This window comes from Rhinopithecus bieti, unplaced genomic scaffold (genome assembly GCF_001698545.2).
Source record: "Rhinopithecus bieti isolate Rb0 unplaced genomic scaffold, ASM169854v2 scaffold_3033, whole genome shotgun sequence".
Lineage (NCBI taxonomy): Eukaryota > Metazoa > Chordata > Mammalia > Primates > Cercopithecidae > Rhinopithecus > Rhinopithecus bieti.
Genome location: NW_016803877.1, coordinates 12,610 through 34,766, shown reverse-complemented (window position 1 = coordinate 34,766; position 22,157 = coordinate 12,610). Strand labels below are relative to the sequence as shown.

The 22,157-nt window shown below is 43.3% G+C and overlaps 1 protein-coding gene across 1 annotated transcript in view; it reads left to right on the top strand.

Moving 5' to 3' along the window:
• The window catches only part of LOC108517660 (nuclear pore membrane glycoprotein 210-like), a gene marked incomplete at its 3' end in the record, with an annotated part of 78,048 nt that overhangs the window by 43,302 nt on the left and 12,589 nt on the right, over positions 1–22,157 (top strand). Inside the window, 4 exon segments of the mRNA XM_017855749.1 lie at positions 3,196–3,394; positions 6,650–6,795; positions 11,986–12,207; positions 17,238–17,411. Of these exon segments, the coding sequence (XP_017711238.1) occupies positions 3,196–3,394; positions 6,650–6,795; positions 11,986–12,207; positions 17,238–17,411 (741 nt within the window).

Sequence of the window (22,157 nt, the reverse complement as noted above, 5' to 3'; positions counted from 1 at the left end):
GCCTCTCGGGGTCATGCCATTCTCCTGCCTCAGCCTCCCGAGTAGCGGGACTACAGGCGCCCACCACCTCGCCCGGCTGGTTTTTTTTTTTTTTTTTTTTTTTTTTAGTAGAGACAGGGTTTCACCGTGTTTGCCAGGATGGTCTCGATCTCCTGACCTCGTCATCCGCCCGTCTCGGCCTCCCAAAGTGCTGGGATTACAGGCTTGAGCCACCACACCCGGCCTTTCTCTTAAATTTCATTGAACTTCTGCAAAACAACTGTTTTGAACTCTTTGTCTGTAAGGTCATATTAGCTCTGTCACTCCAGGATTGGTCACTGGTGCCTTATTTAGTTCATTTGGTGAGGGCATGTTTTCCTGTATGGTCTTGATCTTTGTGGATGTTCACTGATGTCTGGGCATTGAAAAGTTAGGTATTAATTGTAGTCTTTGAACAATGTACTTGTTTGTACCCATCCTTCTTGGGAAGGCTTTCCAAGTATTCAAAAAGAATTGAGTGTTGTGATCTAAGTCTTTGGTCATGCAGTACATATCTGCATTGGGGGACACCCCAAGCCCAGTAACGCAGTGACTCTTGCAGACTTGTGGAGATACTGCTTTGATGGTCTTGGGTAAGATCTAGGAGAATTCCCTGGATTACCAGGCAGACTCTTGTTCCTTCTCTTTCTTTTGCCCAAACAGTCTCTCTCTCTCCTTGCTAAGCTGTCTGGAGGTGGGGGTGGGGTTACACAAGCCCCTCTGTGGCCACCACCACTAGGACTGCACTGGGTCAGACCCAAAGCTAGCACAGCACTGGGTCCTGCCCAAGTCCTTCAGTGACCACTGCCTGGTTACTGCCAGTGTTCACTCAAGGCCCAAGGACTGTACAGTTAGTGGGTAGCAAATTCAGCCAGGCTTGTGGCCTTCCTTTCAGGGTGGGAAGCTCCTCACCAGCCCGGGGCAGGTCCAGAAATTCTATCCAGGAACCAGGGCCTGGAGTCAGGAACCTTAGAAATCTACCTGATGCTCTATTCTACTGAGACCAAGCTGGCACCCAAGCTGCAAGATAAAGCCCTTCTCTATTTATTTATTTATTTATTTTTCTGGAATGTAGTCTCACTCTGTCACCCAGGCTGGAGTGCAGTGGCATGATCTCAGCTCACTGCAACCTCCGCCTCCTGGTTCAAGTGATTCATTCCCTTGCCTCAGCCTCCTGAGTAGCTGGGAGTACAGGCATGCACCACCATACCTGGGTAATTTTTGTATTTTTAGTAGAGATGGAGTTTCACCATATTGGTCAGGCTGGTCTGGAACACCTGGCCTCAAGTGATTCGCCCACCTCAGCCTCCCAAAGTGTTGGGATTACAGGCATAAGCCGCCGCACGTGGCCCCCTTCTCATTCTTGCCTCTCCTTTGTTCAAACTGAAGGAGTCTCTCCTTGTGGGCACCACTGCCCCAGACCCATGGCAAATACTGCCTGGCTACTACTAATGTTCATTCAAGGTCCAAAGACTCTTCAGTCAGCTTGTGAATGCTGCCAGGCCTGGGTCCCTCCCTTCAGTGAAGTAGACTCCCCTCTGGCCTAGGGCAAGTCCAAAAATGCCATCCGGGAGCCAAGACCTGAAACTGGGGACTCCTGAAGCCCACTTGGTGCTCTACCTCACTATGGTTGAGCTGGTACCCAAGATGTAAGACAAAGTCCCCTTCACTTTTCCATTTCCTTTTCTGAAGCAGAAGTCCCTGCTCATGGTCATCACAGCTGGGAATGTAGTGGGTCACACCTGAAGCCAGCATGGCACTGGGTGTCACCTAAGGCCTGCATCAAATACTACCTGGCAGCCACCAAATGTTTAATCAAGGCCCAAGGGCTTTTTTTTTTTTTTAATGGATTTTTGCTCTGTTGCCCAGGCTGGAGTGCAGTGGTGTGATCTCGGCTCACTGCATCCTCCACCTCCCAGGTTCAAGTGATTCTCACGCCTCAGCCTCCTGACAGCTGGCATTACAGGCGCCTGCCACCATGCCCAGCTAATTTTTGCATTTTTAGTAGAGACAGGGTTTTGCCATGTTGGCTAGGCTGGTTTTGAACTCCTGACCTCAGGTGATTCGTCCACCTCGGCCTCCCAAAGTGCTGGGATTACGTGCATGAGCCACCGCACCCAGCCAAGGCCCAAGGACTCTTTAATCAGCAGATGATGAATCCTGCCAGGACAGTGTCCTTCCTTTCAAGATAGCAGGTTCCCTTCTGCCCTAGGGTGTGTATAGAAATTTTTTAGGGAGTTAGTGTCTGAAATGGGGGCCTTGTGACTCTGCCTGATGCCCTGTTGTGACTGAGCTATTATCCGAGTTGCAAAACAAAGTCCTTTTTACTCTCGCCTCTCCTCTCCTCAAGCAGGAAGAAGGAGTAACTCTCCCAGAGTTATGAGCTATGCTGCCTGGGATGTGGGGAGGAGTAGTACAAGCACTCTCTTGGCCACCCCAGCAGATGTCTCACTAGGTCATATGCATCCCAGGTCCACCGGCTTCAAGCCTAGCACAGCACCAGAACTGCCCAGGAATTGCAGTCTTTGTGGCCTAAACTGCCTTTCGAGTTTATTTAGGATCCCAGAGTGCTTTAGCCCACAGTGTCGGGGCTAGCTGGAACTCAGGTTCAGACCACTGTGATGGGCAATTCATTCCCTTTGGCTAGCGCTGGTCTAAATGCTTCTTCCACAGGCACTGACTGAATTCTGCCCTGTGTGGCTTTCCACTGTAGTAGGCAGCACTGAGTTCCAAATCTGTGCACCTGGGGGAGTGCAGTGATTGTGGAATGCAGTCCCACAATCACTGCTCTCCCCAGGTGCACAGATTCTCTCTCTGCACCACGTGGCTGCTGCCACTGCCTGGGAATGGAAGAGAGTGATGTTGGCAATTCTAGACTCTTTTCTTCCCTCTTCAGTGGCTCTTTCCTTGATATGATGTTAAAACCAGGTACTGTGATTGCTCACCTGATTTTTGATTCTTATGAAGGTGCTTTCTTGCATGGATAGTCATTCAATTTGGTATTCCTGCAGGGGGAACTGGAGGGTTCTATTTGGCGTTCCTGCAGGGGGAACTGGAGGGTTCTATTTGGCGTTCCTGCAGGGGGAACTGGAGGGTTCTATTTGGCCATCTTGCTTCTCCTCCTCCTAAGACTTTTTTAAACATAACTTCCTTGAAAGATGAATTTTTCCCCTCCAGATACATGTCCTGAAACTGAACAAAATGGAACTGTTACCATTTCATGCTGATGTGGAGGTTGGCCAGATTATAGAAATCCCCATTGCAATGTATCACATAAATAAAGAGACCAAAGAAGCCATGGCATTCACAGACTGCTCTCATTTATCCTTGGATCTGAACATGGATAAACAAGGAGTCTTTACTCTTCTCAAAGAAGGTAAAAGTAGCCTTTTTTAATCTTCTCCTTCCTTTCTCTTTATTTATTTATCTTTAACTCTGCCACGGTGACAGATTACTTTCTTTGTCTTTAAGGAAGCAATCAACAATTCAGAAACTACCAATTGTAGTCTAAATTCACATATTACTTTCCTTTATAATACTTTATTTTGTCAAATGCCTTATAGTAAGTGTTATACTCCTCATTTTACAGATGTAGAAGCACAGGCACAGAAATTGAACAACACTGTGGCTGGACAATATCAGTTTTTTGGATTTTTGTTTTTGTTTTTTGAGACAGTATCTCGCTTTTGTCACCCAGGCTGGAGTACAGTGGCATGATCTTGGCTCACTGCAACCTCCACCTCCTGGGTTCAAGTGATTTTCCTGCCTCAGCCTCCCAAGTACCTGAGATTACAGACGCCCACCATCATGCCCGGCTAATTTTTGTATTTTTAGTAAATATGGGGTTTCACCATGTTAGCCAGGCTGGTCTTGAACTCCTGACCTCAGGTGATCTGCCCACCTTGGCCTCCCAAAGTGCTGGGATTACAGGCATGAGCCACTGCGCCTGGCCAGTTTGTATTTATTAATTTATTATTATTATCATTATTATTATTATTATTATTATTATTAGAGACAGGTTCTCACCGTGTTACCCAGGCTGGAGTGCAGTGGTACAATCATAGAACATTGTAACCTTGAACTCTTGGGCCCAAGCTACGCTGCTCTCTCAGCCTCCCAGGTAGCTTGGATTACAAGTGCAAGGTCAATATCAGATTTTAGTTCACAGTAAGGTTTTCCATTTCTAGCCTCAAGCTCTTTTCTTCTTTCTTTCCCTAATATATATTTCATATGTCTTTCTAAGAGGAATGTAGAGCCATTTAATATATGCATACATTCAATTTATTGAAAAAGGATAAAATATCTCTTTCTAATAAAACAAAATCTGAATAAAGGTCAACATCCTTTCCTGCTATTGAACTTCATATTCGATCCTGATCCCCATTGTTTTTTCATTAATATAATTACAGTAGTAGCATCTAAGATTTGCTCAGCATTTACTCTTTGCCAAGCTCTGTTCTGAATAATTTTTATACCTTAACTGTTTAATTCTTATATCTGTAAGCTTGGTATCAAATTAGACTTTTGCTTTGCCCTTGTTCATTATACTACATGCATACATATGTACATACCCTCACTCCCGGGTTCAAGTGATCTCTCCCCTCTTCTCAGAGTATTTTAATTTTTAGCCTCTTATTTCCCATGTAGGACAACAAAATCCTCCTGACTATTCTTACCTCTGATCATCATGGCTATCAGATGGATCTTTATGAACTCAACTTTGGTATTACTTTTTCTGCTCAAAAATTTTGAGAGACTTCTCATTGTCAGTGGAATGGAGTCAAAATCCTTTTAGTTTGGTATTCAAGACCCCTCTACAATATAACCCAACCTAGTTTTCATGATTTCATACTTTTGCTTCATATATGGTTCTAGCGAAATTAACTACTTTATGTATTTATTTTTATTTATTTTTTGTTTTGTTTTGTTTTGTTTTTTTGAGATGGAATCTCACTCTGTCGCTCAGGCTGGAGTGCAATAGTGCAATCTCGGCTCACTGCAATGTCCACCTCCAAGGTTCAAGTGATTCTTGTCCCTCAGCCTCCTGAGTAGCTGGGACTATATGCACGTGCCACCACACCTGGCTAATTTTTGAATGTTTTAGTACAGACAGGGTTTCACCATATTGGCCAGGCTGGTCTCGAACTCCTGACTTCAAGTGATCTGCCCATCTCAGCCTCCCAAAGTGCTGGGATTACAGGCGTGAGCCACCATGCCCGGCTAAATCAACTACTTTAAATTCTCTCATATATATTTGTCATATTCTCATTTATATCTCATTTGTATTTCTTTGTTCATTCTGTTTTCTCAGCCTGAGATACTTTAAACTTTCCTCGATCTCTCCAGCTTGAAATAATCTTTCGATTTTCTAGACTTCTATAATACTTATCACTTTCTATTAATGTTTTAAGTGAATTATTTACATTTTCACTTTCCCCTTGAAACTATAAATGCTTCAGGTCAGGATCTTTGCTCATATATATATATTCCCACTGTACATACAACTGTGTCTTATATATGTCTCTCAATAGAAAGAACAGATATCAACTTGATATAAAGGGCCTAATTGTTAATGTAAGAGATCAAGATGGGTTTTGTTTGTTTGTATGTTCGTTTGTTTTTAACAGTCTCACTCTGTCACCCAGGCTGGAGTGCAATGGCATGTTTTGGCTCACTGCAACCTCCACCTCAGGGGTTCAAGCAATTCTCCCTGCCTCAGCCTCCTGAATAGCTGGGATTACAGGCATGCACCACCACTCCTGGCTAATTTTGTATTTTTAGTAGAGATGGGGTTTCTCCATGTTGGTCAGGCTGGTCTCGAACTCCTGAGCTCAGGTGATCCACCCGCCTCGGCCTTCCAAAGTGCTGGTATTACAGGCATGAGCCACCGTGCCTGACCCAAGATGGTATTTTTAATGTATTAAAGTTCTTATATTTTTGTAGCTTAATTTCCTTAAAACTAACTGCTCATGGCTGGGTGCGGTGGCTCATGCCTGTAATCCCAGCATTTTGGGAGGGTGAGGTGGGTGGATCACAAGGTCAGGAGTTTGAGACCAGCCTGGCCAACACAGTGAAACCCCATCTCTACTAAAAATACAAAAAATTAACCAGGCATGGTGGTGGGTGCCTGTAATCCCAGCTACTCAGGAGGCTGAGGCAAGAGAATCGCTTGAAGCTGGGAGGCAGAGGTTGCAGTGAACTGAGATTGTGCCATTGCACTCCAGCCTGGGCAACAAGAGTGAGACTCCATCTCGAAAAAAAAAAAAAAAGAAAACTAACTGCTTGTTACCCCACTGAAATCATATTTGTTTTGTTTTGTTTTTTGAGGTAAGGTCTTACTCTGTTGCCCAGGCTGGAGTGTAGTGGTACAATCACGACTCACTGCAGCCTCAACCTCCTGGGCTCAAGCGATTCTCCTTCCTTAGCCTCCTGGGTAACTGGGACTATAGGTGCACACCACCATGCCTGTCTAATTTTTAAAATATTTTGTAGAGACGGGGTTTCACCATGTGTTTCAGGCTGGTCTTAAACTTCTGAGCTCGAGCAATCTGCTTGCCTCGGCCTCCCAAAGTGCTGGGATTACAAGCCTGAGCCACCACATCCTGCCAAAATCATGGTTTTTGATTCACAGGTATTCAAAGACCTGGACCAATGCATTGTTCCAGTACACATATTGCAGCTAAATCTCTCGGCCATACTCTGGTAACAGTAAGTGTGAGTGAATGTGACAAGTACTTGGAGAGCAGTGCTACATTTGCTGCTTATGAACCCCTAAAGGTAAGATATTTCATGGTAAGGAACTGGCATTTCTTTTAATGGACTCAACTATGTCCACTTATGGGCTTGCTAGTTATCTGTGGTCTCTACTAAGGATCAATGACATTTATGTTCTCTTTACTTGCCACTCTTTTGTTTTTAGATCTGCAGCTGTGTCCTCAAACCTAAGTCTCCAGGGAGTTTACTCCCTCACAGGAATATCTTTAAGTTGTATCAGAAAGTTTTAGATATTTCCCTTTCTTCTTTTTTACTGAGGTATAAAATATGTACAGAAAAGTTCATAAAGTACGCTCATCTTAAGGTGTTATCTGAATTTTTACATGCACATATATCTCTGTAAATACCAAAATTAGTATATTAGCATACTCCCTTTTGAAGAACTCTGAAAGATAATTTCTGTCCTATGGAAGGAAGTCAATCATCTTTTACCCTATCTACTTATGGATTTTAAGCACAGAAGCCGTTATATTGAGCCCTAAGGACTGGTTCATTATAATGGAGATAGTATGATAAGTGGTTCTGATGGCAGTGGCAGCCTGTCTGGAGCAGCTGCTGCCCTCACGCCATCTGCAGCAGGGAGATGCAGCTGGGGCTGCACACTCCGTGGAGCCATTTGGAGCCGACACCAAGTGGGAGCCCCGGGAGCCCCACTCCTTCTGAGTTGGTGGGGCAGGAGCTCCCTGGGTGCAGCTTTGGCTGCCCAAGTCATGGCTGCGGACCCAGGCCTCCTGCTCCACTGAGCAGGCAGAAGATGCACCCCTGCTCCAGCCCCACCACCTCCTTGCCATGCAACTGCAACCAAATGGCAGCTGCGGACCCAGGCGTCCTTGTACTCTTGGGGGCCCAGGAAGGCCCCTTCTGCGTGCTCCCACTGCCTGGCTTCTCCCTGCTGTCAGCACCAACTGTGATCTCAGAACAAAGTTGGGCCAATCCTGGGTGCTGTCACAGTCTGGCCAGATGAGCACATGCTTGGGGCAATTTTGACATGCCAGGCCCCTGCTGCCTTGGCCCCCTCCAGACTTTGGGCACCAACAAGCATAGGAGGGAAGCCAACGGAGAGCTGAGGGGAACTCAGCACTGGCCTGCAGGTGCCCCTTGGCACCTACAGCCTGGGTGCCATGAACAGCAGTAGGAGGCAGACAGGTTCCTGGGCAGAAGGTGCAGTCCCTGGTGAGGCCCTACCTTAAGGCCAGGCAGGGCCTGAACGCTGGGGTCCAGGCTGCCAGTCCCGCAGACCAGAGTGGGAACTTGTGATGCCTTTTCTGGGCCCACCCATGGCTGCCCATGGACCAATCAGTGTAGACTTCCTCCTCTTTGATGCCCATAAAAGCTCCAGGCTTAGCCAGAGCTGGGCAGATGTTGGACAACCAGTTGCAGAGAGGAGCTACCAACTTCAGGGCCTCCTCTCTTCTAAGAGTTGCAGACACTGGGATGACCAGCAGCAGAGAGGTACTACCCACTCCAGGGCCTCCTCTGAGCTATTCTGTTACTCAGTAAAGCTCTTCTTCACCTTGCTCACCCTCCACTTGTTCTGTGTACCTTATTCTTCCTGGATGCAGGACAAGAACTTGGGACCTGCCCAATGGCAGGGCTGAAAGAGCTATAACACAAACAGGGCTGAAACATGCCCCTTGCTCACCACGTCGTGGGTGAAGAGAAGAACTGTGACTCTTCAGGGAGCCGAGACCTGGGAGCTCCCCAAGCCAGGGCTGTGACTCCCACTTTGGGGCCCTGTGGTTCCTGGAGTCTCCAAGCTTCCAGGCACCACTGTGTTCCCCAGTGGCATCATGGAAGCTGCTTGCAGTGCACCTGATCTAGCCACAGGCTTGCAGAGAGCCAGTGCCCATGCCAGCACCTGGAGCTACCTGTCCCACTACAGCAACTGGTGTGCCTGACTGTGTGCAGTGGCTGGACCCCATGCTCACTCACTCACACACCTGTTGCCATTCCATGCCTGGCTCACCCTTGGCAGGTGTGAGATCCAGGCTCGTAGCATGAACCAAGCACAGCCTGCCAGGCCGAGTGGATGGAACAAGCCCTGTGGGCCCAAGCAAAACTTGGACAAAAGTGCCACCAGCCACAGAGGTTTCCAGCCGGAAAAGTGACACCCCAAGGATCCTGCAACAATTCAGAATAAAAGTAGATAGAGACTGGCATGCTTTCTACATCCTATTTGATTCCAGCAGGAGCTAAAATTGGTATCTACAAGTTCTTGCTGATAGATACTGGCAAATCCTGACTCAATGCCTCTTGGAATAAGGAGCACCCACAGGGAAAAATGTTAACACTAATGAAAGAAGTAAAGTAAAGTAAAAGAAAAAAGATAAATTAGTCATTCAAATCTCCATTTTAAGTTGGCCTCATTGTACATTGTGTAGCATATATATTAAATATAGGTTCAAGCATGTTTCACTAGTTCCCTTGGTGGGTGAGTCCTCCTTCTTGCCTCATTAAATGCAAGTGCTTGGCTGTGGCTCACTGTAAAGTTCCATTAGGTTTTTTCTTACTTTTATCATTGTCCTTAGGCTTATTTTATATGTATTGAGTGTCCACAAATAGATCTCCCCTGAATGAAAGTTGTCCTTAAAGGAAAGGAAGTAAGATGATGATTTTCTTTTTTACCTAGTATGTCAGTCATGTGTCTTTCCCCTTGCCTGATGAAAAGAATGGTTTAAAATATGTGTGTTCTACCCTTGTTATCATTACTGTTTCAGTACATGGTACAGTTCTCAATTTGTCCTTTTACATGATCAGCTCAATTCAGTTCATCCGGTTAGTTTTGGACTATACATCTAAGAAAAAGGAATCATTTCGGTTTTGCTTTTCCAGAAAAGCCATCTATGAGACTTCTGTGTTTATTTTTTCTATTCATTTCTTCTGTCAAAAACTTTTTTTTCTTTTCTTTTCTTTTCTTTTTTTTTTTTTTTTGAGACAGAGTCTCACTCTGTCACCCTGGCTGGAATGCAGTGGCGCAATCTTGGCAACCTCCACCCCCCCGGGTTCAAGCGATTCTTGTGCCTCAGCCTCCTGAGTGGGTGGAATTACAGGTGCGCACCATGATGCCCAGCTAATTTTTGTATTTTTAGTACCTACGGAGTTCTGCCATGATGGCCAGTCTGGTCTCGAACTCCTGGGCTCAAGTGATCCACCTGCCTTGGCCTCCCGAACTGCTGGCATTACAGGAATGAGCCACCACGCCTGGCCAAAAACTTGTATGGTACTCTGTAACATGTCTTTTTTTTTTTTTTTCTGAGACCAAGTTTTGATCTTGTTGCCCAGGCTGGAGTGCAATGGTGCAATCTTGGCTCACTGCAACCTCTGCCTCCAAGTGATTCTCCTGCCTCAGCCTCCCAAATAGCTGGGATTACAAGCATGCACCACCATGCTCGGCTAATTTTGTATTTTTAGTAGAGACGGGATTTCACCATGTTGGCCAGGCTGGTCTCAAACTCCTGACCTTAAGTGATCCACCCACCTCAGCCTCCCAAAGTGCTGGGATTACAGTCATGAGCTACTGCACCTGGCCACATGTCTTTTTGTAACACTTATTGTACTCTTTACCTACTCTAAGTCTGTCTCTGCCAGATTGTGGGCTCCCCTGTGAGACAAGACTTTATTTGAATTTCTATTACTGTATCCTCATAAGTGAATATTTATTGAATTATATACACATTATTTAAGAGAATACTACCATCAGGATAGGAATGTTCAGTTTTAATAGTACTCAATAATAAATATGACTGAACAGTTCCAGAAAAAAAGCATAGTTTGCTTACATTTTTAGAATAATTGCTTCAACTCTCTACTTAGTTTTAAAACTCTCTACTTCGTTTTAACAACTGTAGTGGGAGTTGAACAATGAGAACACATGGACACAGGGGGGAACATCACACCACCGGGGGCCTGTTGGGGGGTGGGGGAGTCGGGATGGGATAGCATTATGGAATACCTAATGTAGATGACGGTGGGTTGATGAGTGCAGCAAACCACCATGGCACAGTATACTATGTAACAAACCTGTACATTCTGTACTTGTATCCTAGAACTTAAAGTGTAATAAAAAAAATTAGTCACTGTTGTGGACATTGTGTGCCATACAAAAATAACCTACAATTTGAGAATACTTCATTCCCCTAATGCCAGTTTCCTTATCTGTAAATGGGATACAACTCCTCTATATTGAATTGAGTAATACCTATCTTGTCTACTTCTTAGCTTATAAAGTTCTTGGAGAAATATGGTGAAGTGTATAGATGTATTATTTTTATATTTTTAGGGCAGAAGTTCTTTGATACTTTAGTAAAATATCAGTTTAAAATGCTTATGCAGGTCGGGCGCGGTGGCTCAAGCCTGTAATCCCAGCACTTTGGGAGGCCGAGACGGGCGGATCACGAGGTCAGGAGATCCAGACCATCCTGGCTAACATGGTGAAACCCCGTCTCTACTAAAAAAAATACAAAAAACTAGCCGGGCGAGGTGGCGGGCGCCTGTAGTCCCAGCTACTCGGGAGGCTGAGGCAGGAGAATGGCGTAAACCCGGGAGGCGGAGCTTGCAGTGAGCTGAGATCCGGCCACTGCACTCCAGCCCGGGCAACAGAGCGAGACTCCGTCTCACAAAAAATAAATAAATAAATAAAAAATAAAATAAAATGCTTATGCATCTTATCTTTCATTCTCTAGCCTGAAAAAAAATGCTTATGCAGTTATTTATAAGTACCTTTTCTGTGCACAACGTTGTACTAAATCCCATTGAAGAAGAGAAATACGAAAACAAATTAGGTATAAGATACTGACTCCTCTTAAGGAGTTTATATAACTAGAGAAAACAACAAAAATTATTAGATTTATACATAGCATTTGACATACATATAATAACATTAGGAAATGAACAGTGTACAAATGAATGGTACAGATAAATACTGTGAGAGCTTAGAGGGTGCAGAAGTGGTGTGGTCTAGAATGACTGGACACAAATTAATGAATAAAGTAACTTAATAGTTAGATTCAAATGATAGGTAGGATCCAGATTAGGTTGAGAAGCATTCCAAGTGAGAGGCATGGCATACGTATCTCTTAATTTGGGAATTCAGTGTAACATCATTTGCAGCATATTCAGATAACTAGTGTTTCACTTTAGAAAATGACTGAATTCCCCAACCAGTCAGGGATTAATTTCTTTAAATATCTTCAGGCTCTAAATCCTGTGGAAGTGGCATTGGTGACATGGCAGTCTGTGAAGGAAATGGTATTTGAAGGGGGTCCTCGTCCATGGATCTTGGAGCCCTCCCGATTTTTTTTGGAACTGAGTGCGGAGAAGACAGAGAAGATTGGAATAGCACAAGTGTGGCTGCCATCTAAGAGAAAACAGAACCAGTACATCTACCGGATCCAATGCCTGGATTTAGGGGAACAAGTAGGAAAACAGTTTTTTATAACATTTTCTTTAGTATGATACTCCAAATCCTTTGTACTTCCAGCCATTCCTTTTTAGATTCCACTGAATTTAGTTTATGGACTAAACAGGAAAATTCTAATTATTGATCAAAGGATTGTTTTTTCTAAAACCTTATTATCCTTAAAATGTACCCAGAGGTTTCAATTTGCTCATCCAAGAATTCCAGCGGTTCATGAACTAAACAAGATCTTTTTGTAGTAATGAGCTTATTTCACATTATTTGCAACATTATCATTATAATTCACTTCCTTGTTTTGTAGACTTTAGGATATTCAGTTTCCCAACTTTAAGAATTCAAGGAAGGGAAACTTTGAAGTATCATCTATGGTTAGCAATTATGAGGAACTAATTAGATCTACACTGATAAGAATAATAAATATATTGCCCTCTATCAGTTGAATTATTTTTAATTATTTTTATTTATTTATTTAGAGACAGGGTCTTGCTCTGTTGCCTAAGCTGGAGTGCAGTGCACGATCTCGGCTCACTGCAGCCTCTGCCTCCTGGGTTCAAGCAATTCTCATGCCTCAGCCTCTTGAGTAGCTGGGATTACAGGCACACACCACCATGCCCAGCTAATTTTTTTTTTGAGGCAGAGTCTCACTCTGTTGCCCAGGCTGGAGTTGCAGTGGTGCAATCTCGGCTCACTGCAACCTCTGCCTTCCGGGTTCAAGAGATTCTCCTGCCTCAGCCTCCTGAGTAGCTGGGATGACGGGTACGCACCACCACGCCTGGCTAATTTTTGTATTTTTAGTAGAGACGGGGTTTTACCATGTTGGTCAGGCTGGTCTCAAACTCCAGACCTTGTGATCTGCCTGCCTCGGCCTCCCAAAGTGCTAGGATTACAGGCGTGAGCAACCGTGCCCAGCCATTTTTGTTTTTTTATATAGACAGGGTTTCACCATGTTGGCCAGGCTGGTCTCGAACTCCTGGAATCAAGTGATCCACCCACCTTGGCCTCCCAAAGTGCTGGGATTACAGGCATGAGGCACTGCGCCCAGCTGAGTTTTAATTATTTTTGGAGGTACTGGTGGATTTACATAGTTTTCATTCACAGCTGTGCTGTACTTCTATCAAAATCAGTAACAAAGATTTGCAGTTTTACTGGGCTTGAGAATTCAAGGTATGACTGTGAAACAGCAAAGCTAACCAGCACATAAGGAAATCAGTGTAAGATTTTAACTTGGTAAGAACTGTGCTGTAATCTATAAACTTCATTCTATTTTATTTTATTTATTTATTTTTATTTTTTAGAGACAGGGTCTCACGCTGCTGCCCAGGCTGGAGTGTAGTGGAACAATCATAGCTCACTGCATAGGTTTCTTTCTAATATTTGTAGTGAACTTTACTGTATATATAACTAGCTATTAGCAATTTCAGAGCTAATTACTTATTTTCTTCCTCAATTTTTTATTGTGGTAAAATACACATAAAATTACCATCCTTTTTTTTCTTTCTTTTTTTTTTTTTGAGATGGAGTTTTGTTCTTGTTGCCCAGGCAGGAGTGCAATGGCACGATCTTGGCTCACCACAACCTCCATCTCCTGGGTTGAAGCGATTCTCCTGCCTCAGCCTCCCGAGTAGCTGGGATTACAGGCATGCGCCACCACACCCGGCTAATTTTGTATTTTTAGTAGAGATGGGGTTTCTTCATGTTGGTCAGGCTGATCTCGAACTCCTAACCTCAGGCGATCTGCCCACCTCAGACTACCAAAGTGCTGGGATTACAGGCATGAGGCACTGCACCCAGCCTAAAATTACCATATTAATCATTTTTAAAATGTACAGTTCAATAGTATTATGTACATTCATAATCTTGTGCAGCCATCACTACCATCCATCTCTTCTCATTTTATACAACTGAAACTCTAAGGCTAGGCACAGTGACTCACGCCTGTAATCCCAGCACTTTGGGAAATCAAGTCAGGAGGATCACTTGAGGCCAGGAATTCAAGGCCAGCCTGGGCAACATAGTGAGACCCTGTCCCTACTAAAAAATAAAGAATTAGCTGGGTATCATGGCAGACACCTATAGTCCTACCTACTTGGGAGGCTGAGGCAGGAGGATCACTTGAGCCCAGTAGTTTGAGGTTACAGTGGGCTATGATCTAGTCACTGCACTCCAGTCTGGGTGACAGTGCAAGATCCCGTCTCAAAAAACAAACAAACAAAACATACTAAAACTCTATACCCATTAAAGAATAACTCCTGGCTGGGTGTGGTGGCTCATGCCTGTAATTCTAACACTTTGGGAGGCTGAGGCAGGTGGATCACTTGAGGTCAGGAGTATGAGAGCAGCCTGGCCAACATGGTGAAACAAACAAACAAACAAACAAACACAACTAGCCAGGTGTGGTGGCGGGCGCCTGTGATCTCAGCTACTTAGGAGGCTCAGGCAGAAGAACTGCTTGAACCTGGGAGGCAGAAGTTGTGATGAGCTGAGAGTGCGCCACTGCACTCCAGCCTGGGGGACAGAGCGAGACTTCGTTTAAAAAAAAAAAAGAATAGCTCCCCATTTCTGCTTCACCACAGCCCCTGGCAACCACCAATCTACTTTCTGTCTCTAATTTTGGCAACTCTAAGTACCTCATATAAATGGAATACATACAGTATTTTTCTTTTTATGACTGGCCTATTTCACTTAACATAATGTTCTCAAGGTTTATTCACACTGTAGCATACATCAGAATTTCCTTCCTTTTAAGGCTACATAATATTCCTTTATATATATATGTATATATAAAATATGTACATATAAAATTATATACATATATATGTATATATGAAATTTTGCGGCCGGGTGCAGTGACTCATGCCTATAATCCCAGGACTTCGGGAGACTGAGGTGGGCAGATCATTTGAGGTCAGGAGTTCAAGACCAGCCTGGCCAACATGGTGAAACCCCATCTCTACTAAAAATACAAAAATTAGCTGGGCGTGGTGGTGGGCACCTGTAATGCCAGCCACTTGGGAGGCTGAGGCAGGAAAATCGCTTGAATCTGGGAGGTGGAGATTGCAGTGAGCCGAGATCACGCCATTGCACTCCAGCCTAGGCAATAGAGCAAGAGTCACTCTCAAAAAAAAAAAAAAAAAAAAAAAAAAAAAAAAAAAAGAAATTTTGCTTATTCACTCATCCATTGATGGACACTTGGGTTGCTTAGAGTAAGGTTTTAGCGATCATGAATAATGCTGCTGTTGACCAGGCACAGTGGCTCACACCTGTAATCCCAGCACCTTGGGAGGCTGAGGCAGGTGGATCAATTGAGGCCAGGAGTTTGAGATCAGCCTGGCCAACATGGCAAAGCCCTGTCTCTACTGAAAATACAAAAATTAGCAGGGTGTGGTTGTGTGTGCCTGTAGTCTTAGCTACTCAGGAGGATGAGTCACAAGAATCTCTTGAACCCAGGAGGCGGAGGTTACAGTGAGCCAAGATCATGCCACTGCACTCCAGCCTGGGCAACAGGGCGAGACTTTGTCTCAAATAATAATAATAGCAATAATAATAATAATAATAATAATAATAATGCTGTCAACAAATACAGCTATCTCTCAAGATACTGCTTTTTAATTGTTTTGGGTATATACACCCAGAAGTGGAATTGCTTGATCATATGGTAATTCTATTTTTAATTTCCTGAGGAACCACCATACTATTTTCCACAGCAGCTGTACCATTTTACTTTCCTACCAATAGTGCACCAGGGTTCCCATTTCCCCAGAACCTCACCAATACTTGTTATTTTCAGTTTCTTTCTTTTTTCTTTTTTTCGAGACGGAGTTTGACTCTTGTCACCCAGGCTGGAGTTCAATGGTATGATCTTGGCTCACTGCAACCTCTGCCTCCCAGGTTCAAGCGATTCTCTTGCCTCAGTCTCCCGAGTAGCTGGGACTACAGACGTATGGCACCATGCCCAGCTAATTTTTGTGTTTTTAGTAGAGACGGGGTGTCACCATATCAGCCAGGCTGGTCTCAAACTCCTGACCTCAGGTGATCCACCCACCTCAGCCTCCCAAAGTGCTGGAATTACAGGTGCGAGCCACCGCACTGGGCCTTTGCCCATTTTTTGAATCAGTCTTCTACTATTGAGTATGATGTTAGCTGTGATAAGGCTTTTATTATGTTGAGATAGTTTCCTTCTTTTCCTAGTTTGTTGAGTGAGCTATTAGTAATTTCAGGCCTAATTAACCCCCATTTGAAGTTTCCTAACTTATTTTTGTTTCCACCTTCCGTTATTCATTAGTACTTCTACTAGAAATGAGTGGAAACACAAATTAGTTTTTTCACTTTTTATCAACTTGTAACAAAATATTTGGTGGAGGAAAAGACCGAAGTAATTGGTCAAAGTTAGATTCTTTTTTTTTTTCTGAGACAGGGTCTCACTATGTTGCTCAGGCTGGTCTTGAACTCTTAGGCACAAGCAATCCTCCTGATTCAGACCTCCAAGTAGCTGATATTACAGGTACACACCACCACACCCAGTCAAAGTTAGATTTTTTTTTTTTTTTAAACAGGGTCTCACTGTGTTGCCCAGACTGGAGCGCAGTGGCATGAACATGGCTCACTGTAGCCTTGACCTCCTGGGTTCAAGCAATCCTCCTGCCTCAGTCTCTCAAGTAGCTGGGACTACAGGCATGCACCACCATGCCTGGCTAATTTTTAGATTTTCTGTAGAGATGGGGTCTTACTATGTTGCCCAAGATGGTCTTGAACTCCTAGACTCAAGTGATCCTCCCAAAGTGCTGGGATTATAGGCATGAGCCACTGTGCCTGACCTAGATTTTTTTAATGTTCCACTTGTTTTCAAAGTTTCATGATATTATTAATGCCCTTTAGCACAGATAATTAAGAACTATAATGTCTTTAAGGGATTTGCCAGATTATCATGTGAAAGGGACTCTCTATACTGGAATTTGAATAATTCTAACACATTTATATCGGCATCAAGTATCTACCCACAATTATCTCTCGCTTTGATATTTCCTTAAAGGCTCTCACATTCCGAATTGGAAACCATCCAGGTGTCCTGAACCCTAGTCCAGCTGTAGAGGTTTTGCAGGTTCGCTTCATATGTGCCCACCCTGCCAGTATGTCAGTAACTCCAGTATACAAGGTGCGAGCTGGTGCCCAGCCATGTCCCCTGCCACAGCACAACAAACAGCTGGTAAGTACAGAGTATGTTTCCAACTAAGTTGGCACTTTTATCTTCCATGCTTTAGAGATAGTCTGGAATTCTTTGGGGTATATATCCAGAAGTGGAATTGGCAGATCATATGGTAATTCTATTTTTAATTTTTTGAGGAACCACCATACAGTTTTCCACAGCAGCTGTACTATCTTACATTCTTACCAACAGTGCACAAAGGTCCCCATTTCTCCACTTATCAACATTGAATGAATTATTTTATTCATTACTCATTTTCTGATAGTGTCTGAGGAAAGGTGATTAAACTAGATTAGAATTGGCTACACTTGTTTACTATACTTAAGTACATAATCAGCTTGTGATAATGGCAATAGACAATTGAGATCTGACTACATAACTTCCAAATTTTGCTGATATCCTTCGCTACCAAATCTTTTATTAACAATATTAATAAGTAATAAAATTTACCTCTTCTCCAAACCAATCATGAAGAATAGTGGTAAGCAATAATGTAGCTACTAAGTAGGAAATGGGGTATGAAAAATAAATGAGTTATCTATCCTAGAAAGTAGAACATCATATTATATAATAAACAATGTTGAGTACAGGTCCAAGCTTGGGAGCATAGAAGTCATTACTTAGCCTATACAGAACAGAGCAATCAATTAGTTATTCCCATTTTCTGGATGAGAAAACTGAGCCTCCTAAAAGTCGATTAATTTTCTCAGTCACAAAGCTAGAAAGGAACACATTCTGTCTGACTCCAAAGCACATGTTATTTGTGCCATACTGCCTTTTATTATGAAGAACAACAGTATGGGATGTTACAGGTTGTGAACTCATTTTTTTGAGTCAGACTTCACATTAAATATTATTTGAAGTTTATGAAGGAGTTACTTTTTTTAAAGCACTCTGAGTGGAGTAGAATAAAAGTTACCCCATAACATCATTGTCATTCAATGGCATTTTTCTTTTCATTTGAAATAATTCAAATTTACAGACAAGTTGCAAGAAAAGAACTTTTTTCCCTGAACCATTTGAGACTAAGTTACAGACATGATTATCCATCACCCTGTTGACCTACACTAGCATATATTTACCCTTTTTTTTTTTTTTTTTTTGATACAGGGTCTCACTCCAGTCATCCAGGCTGGAGCACATGGCAGTATCTGCAGCCTCAACTTCCCCCTCAGGTGATTTTCCCACCTCAGCCTCCTAGTTAGCTGGAATTATAGGTGTGTGCCACCACGCTGGCTCATTTTTTGTATTTTTAGTAAAGATGGGGTTTCGCCATGTTTCTCAGGCTGGTCTTGAACCCCTGGGCTCAAGGGATCCACCCATCTCAGTCTCACAAAGTGCTGGGATTAGAGGTGTAAGCTAACGCGCCCAGCAGATCACCCTTTTAAAATGTTCAAATCAAAGTTGTGCAACCATCGCTGCTATCTAACTTCAGATCATTTTCATTTTCTCTGAAAGAAACTCCATACCCATTAGCAGTCACTCCCTATTTCCTCCATTTCCCAACCCCTGGCAACCACTAATAGACTTTCTGTCTCTATGGATTTGCCTATTCTGACATTTCATATGAATGGAATAATACAATATGTGTCCCTTATGCCTAACTTCTTTCATTTAGCATGTTTTCAAGCTTGTATCAGTAGTGCATTTTTAATGGCTAAGTAATATTCCATTGTGTAGATATACTACATTTTGTTTATCCAGCCATCAGTTGATGGATATATGTGTTGTTTCCACCTTTGGCTATTATGAATAATGCTGCCATGAACATTCATCTACAAGTTTTTGTGCGAACATATGTCTTCATTTCTCTAGAGTATATAGCTAAGAGTGGAATTGGTGGTTTTTATGTTAATTCCATGCTTAGCCTTTTGAAGAACTTCCAGCTGTTTCCAAAGTGGCTGCACTATTTACATTTCCACTAGCAGTGTATGAGGCTTCCAGTTTCTCCATATCCTTGCCAACAATTGCTATTATGTGTCATTTTGATTATAGCCTTCCTAGTGGGTGTAAAGTGGTATCTCATTGTGGTTTTGATTTGTATTTCCCACTGTCTAATTATGTTGTGTATCTTTTTTTTTTTTTGAGATGGAGCTTCACTCTTTTTGCCCAGGCTGGAGTGAAGTGGTGCGATCTCGGCTCACTGCAACCTCCAGCCCCCAAGTTCAAGTGATTCTCCTGCCTCATCCTCCTGAGTAGCTGGGATTATAGGCATGCACCATCACACCTGGCTAATTTTTGTATTTTTAGTAGAAATGGGGTTTCACCATGTTGGCCAGGCTGGTCTCAAACTCCTGACCTCAGGTGTTCCACCCGCCTTGGCCTCCCAAAGTGCTCGGATTACAGGTGTGAGCCACCATGCCGAGCCTATGTTGCATATCTTTTTATGTGCTTATTGGCCATTTGTATATATTCTTTTGACAAATGTATATTCAGATCCTTTGCCAATTTTTAATTGAATTATATGTCTTTTTATTGAGTTGTAAGAGTTCTTCATTTCTTATATTCTACATACAAGTCTCTTTTCAGATATATGATTTGCAAAAATATTCTCTCATCACATGGGTTATCTTTTACTTTTTTTTTTAAGACACAGGGTCTCACTTTGTCACTCAAGCTGCAGTGCAGTGACATGATCATAGGTCATTGTAACCTCTAACTCCTGGGCTCAAGCTCTCTATCCTCTCACCTCAGCCTCCTAAGTGGCTGGGACTACAGTCACATGCCACCACACCCAGCTAATTTTTTTTTTTTTTTTTTTTCTGTAGAGACAAGGTCTCACTATATTGCCCAGGCTGGTCTCAAACTCCTGGCCTCAAGTGATCCTCCAGCCTTGGCCTCCCTAAGTGCTGGGATTACAGGCATGAGCCACCATGCTTGGCCTCACTTTTCTGATGACATCTTTTGAAGCACAAAAGTTTTTAACTTTGATGAATTCCAATTTATCAATTTTGTTACTATAGTTGTTTGTACTTTTGGTGTTATATCTAAGAAACCATTGCCTAATCCAAGAGCATGAAGATTTATGCCTTTGATTTATTCTATGAGTTTTATAGTTTTAACTCTTACATTTAGCTCTCTGATCCACTTTGAGTTCATTTTTATGGTGTGAGGTAGGGATATAACTTCATTTTTGTGTTTTGGTTTTGTTTTTCTTTTTTTCTTTTTTTTTGAGACTGAGTCTTGCTCTATTGCCCAGGCTGGAGTGCAGTGGTGTGATCTCGGTTCACTGCAATCTCCGCCTCCTGGGTTCAAGTTATTCTCACGCCTCAGCCTCCCCAGTAGCTGGAATTACAAGTGCCTGCCACCACGCCTGGCTAATATTTTGTTTTTAGTAGAGATGGGGTTTCACCATGTTGGCCAGGCTGGTCTCGAATTCCTGATCTCAAATGATCTACCCGCCTGGGCCTCCCAAAGTGCTGGGATTACAGGCATGAGCCAGTGTGCCCAGCTTCACTTCATTTTTTTTACATGTTGGTATCCACTTGACCCAGCACCATTTGTGAAAACGATTATTTCTTATCCCTTTTTGTCTTGGCACTCTTGTTGCAAATCTATTAACCATAAACATGACAGTTTATTTCTGGACTCTGAAATCTATTCTATTGATCTATACATCTTTATGCCAGTACTACACTGTCTTGATCACTGTAGATTTTTTTTTTTTTTTTTTTTTTTTTTTTTTTTTTTTTTTTGGCTGGAGTCTCGCTCTGTAGCCCCGGCTGGAGTGCAGGTGGCCGGATCTCAGCTCACTGCAAGCTCCGCCTCCCGGGTTCACGCCATTCTCCTGCCTCAGCCTCCGGAGTAGCTGGGACTACAGGCGCCCACCACCTCGCCCGGCTAGTTTTTTGTATTTTTTAGTAGAGACGGTGTTTCACCATGTTAGCCAGGATGGTCTCGATCTCCTGACCTCGTGATCCGCCCATCTTGGCCTCCCAAAGTGCTGGGATTACAGGCTTGAGCCACCGCGCCCGGCCCGATCACTGTAGCTTTGTAATAAGTTTTGAGGTTGGGAAGTATGAATTTTGCAACTTTGTTCTTTTTCAAGATTGCTTTGGCTCTTCTGGGTCCCTTGCATTTCCACATAAATTTTTAGGGTCAGCTTGTCAATTTCTGCAAATAATCCAGCAAAGATTTTGATAGGGATTGCATTGAATCTGTAGATCAGTTTGGGGAGTATTGCCATTTTGATAATATTGTCTTTTGATTTATGAACATGGATGTCTGTTTATTCGTATCTTTAATTTCTTTCAACGTTTCCTGTTTAGAGTATACAAGTTTTACACTCATTAGATTTATTCCTAAATATTTTGCTTTTTTGATGCTATCATAATTGGAATTTTTCTTTAATTAATTAATTAATCTATTTATTTATTTTGAGACGGAGTCTTGCTCTGTCGCCCAGGCTGGAGTGCAGTGGCGTGATCTTGGCTCACTGCAAGCTCCGCCTCCTGGGTTCACACCACTCTCCTGCCTCAGCCTCCCGAGTAGCTGGGACTACAGGCACCCGCCACCAAGTCCAGCTAATTTTTTTTTGTATTTTTAGTAGAGACAGGGTTTCACCATGTTAGCCATCATGGTCTCAATCTCCTGACCTCATGATCTACCTGCCTCAGCCTCCCAAAGTGCTGGGATTACAGGCGTGAGCCACTGCACCTGGCCTTTAATTTTATTTTTAGGCCAGGCGCTGTGGCTCACGCCTGTAATCCCAGCACTTTGGGAGGCCGAAGTGGGTGGATCATCTGA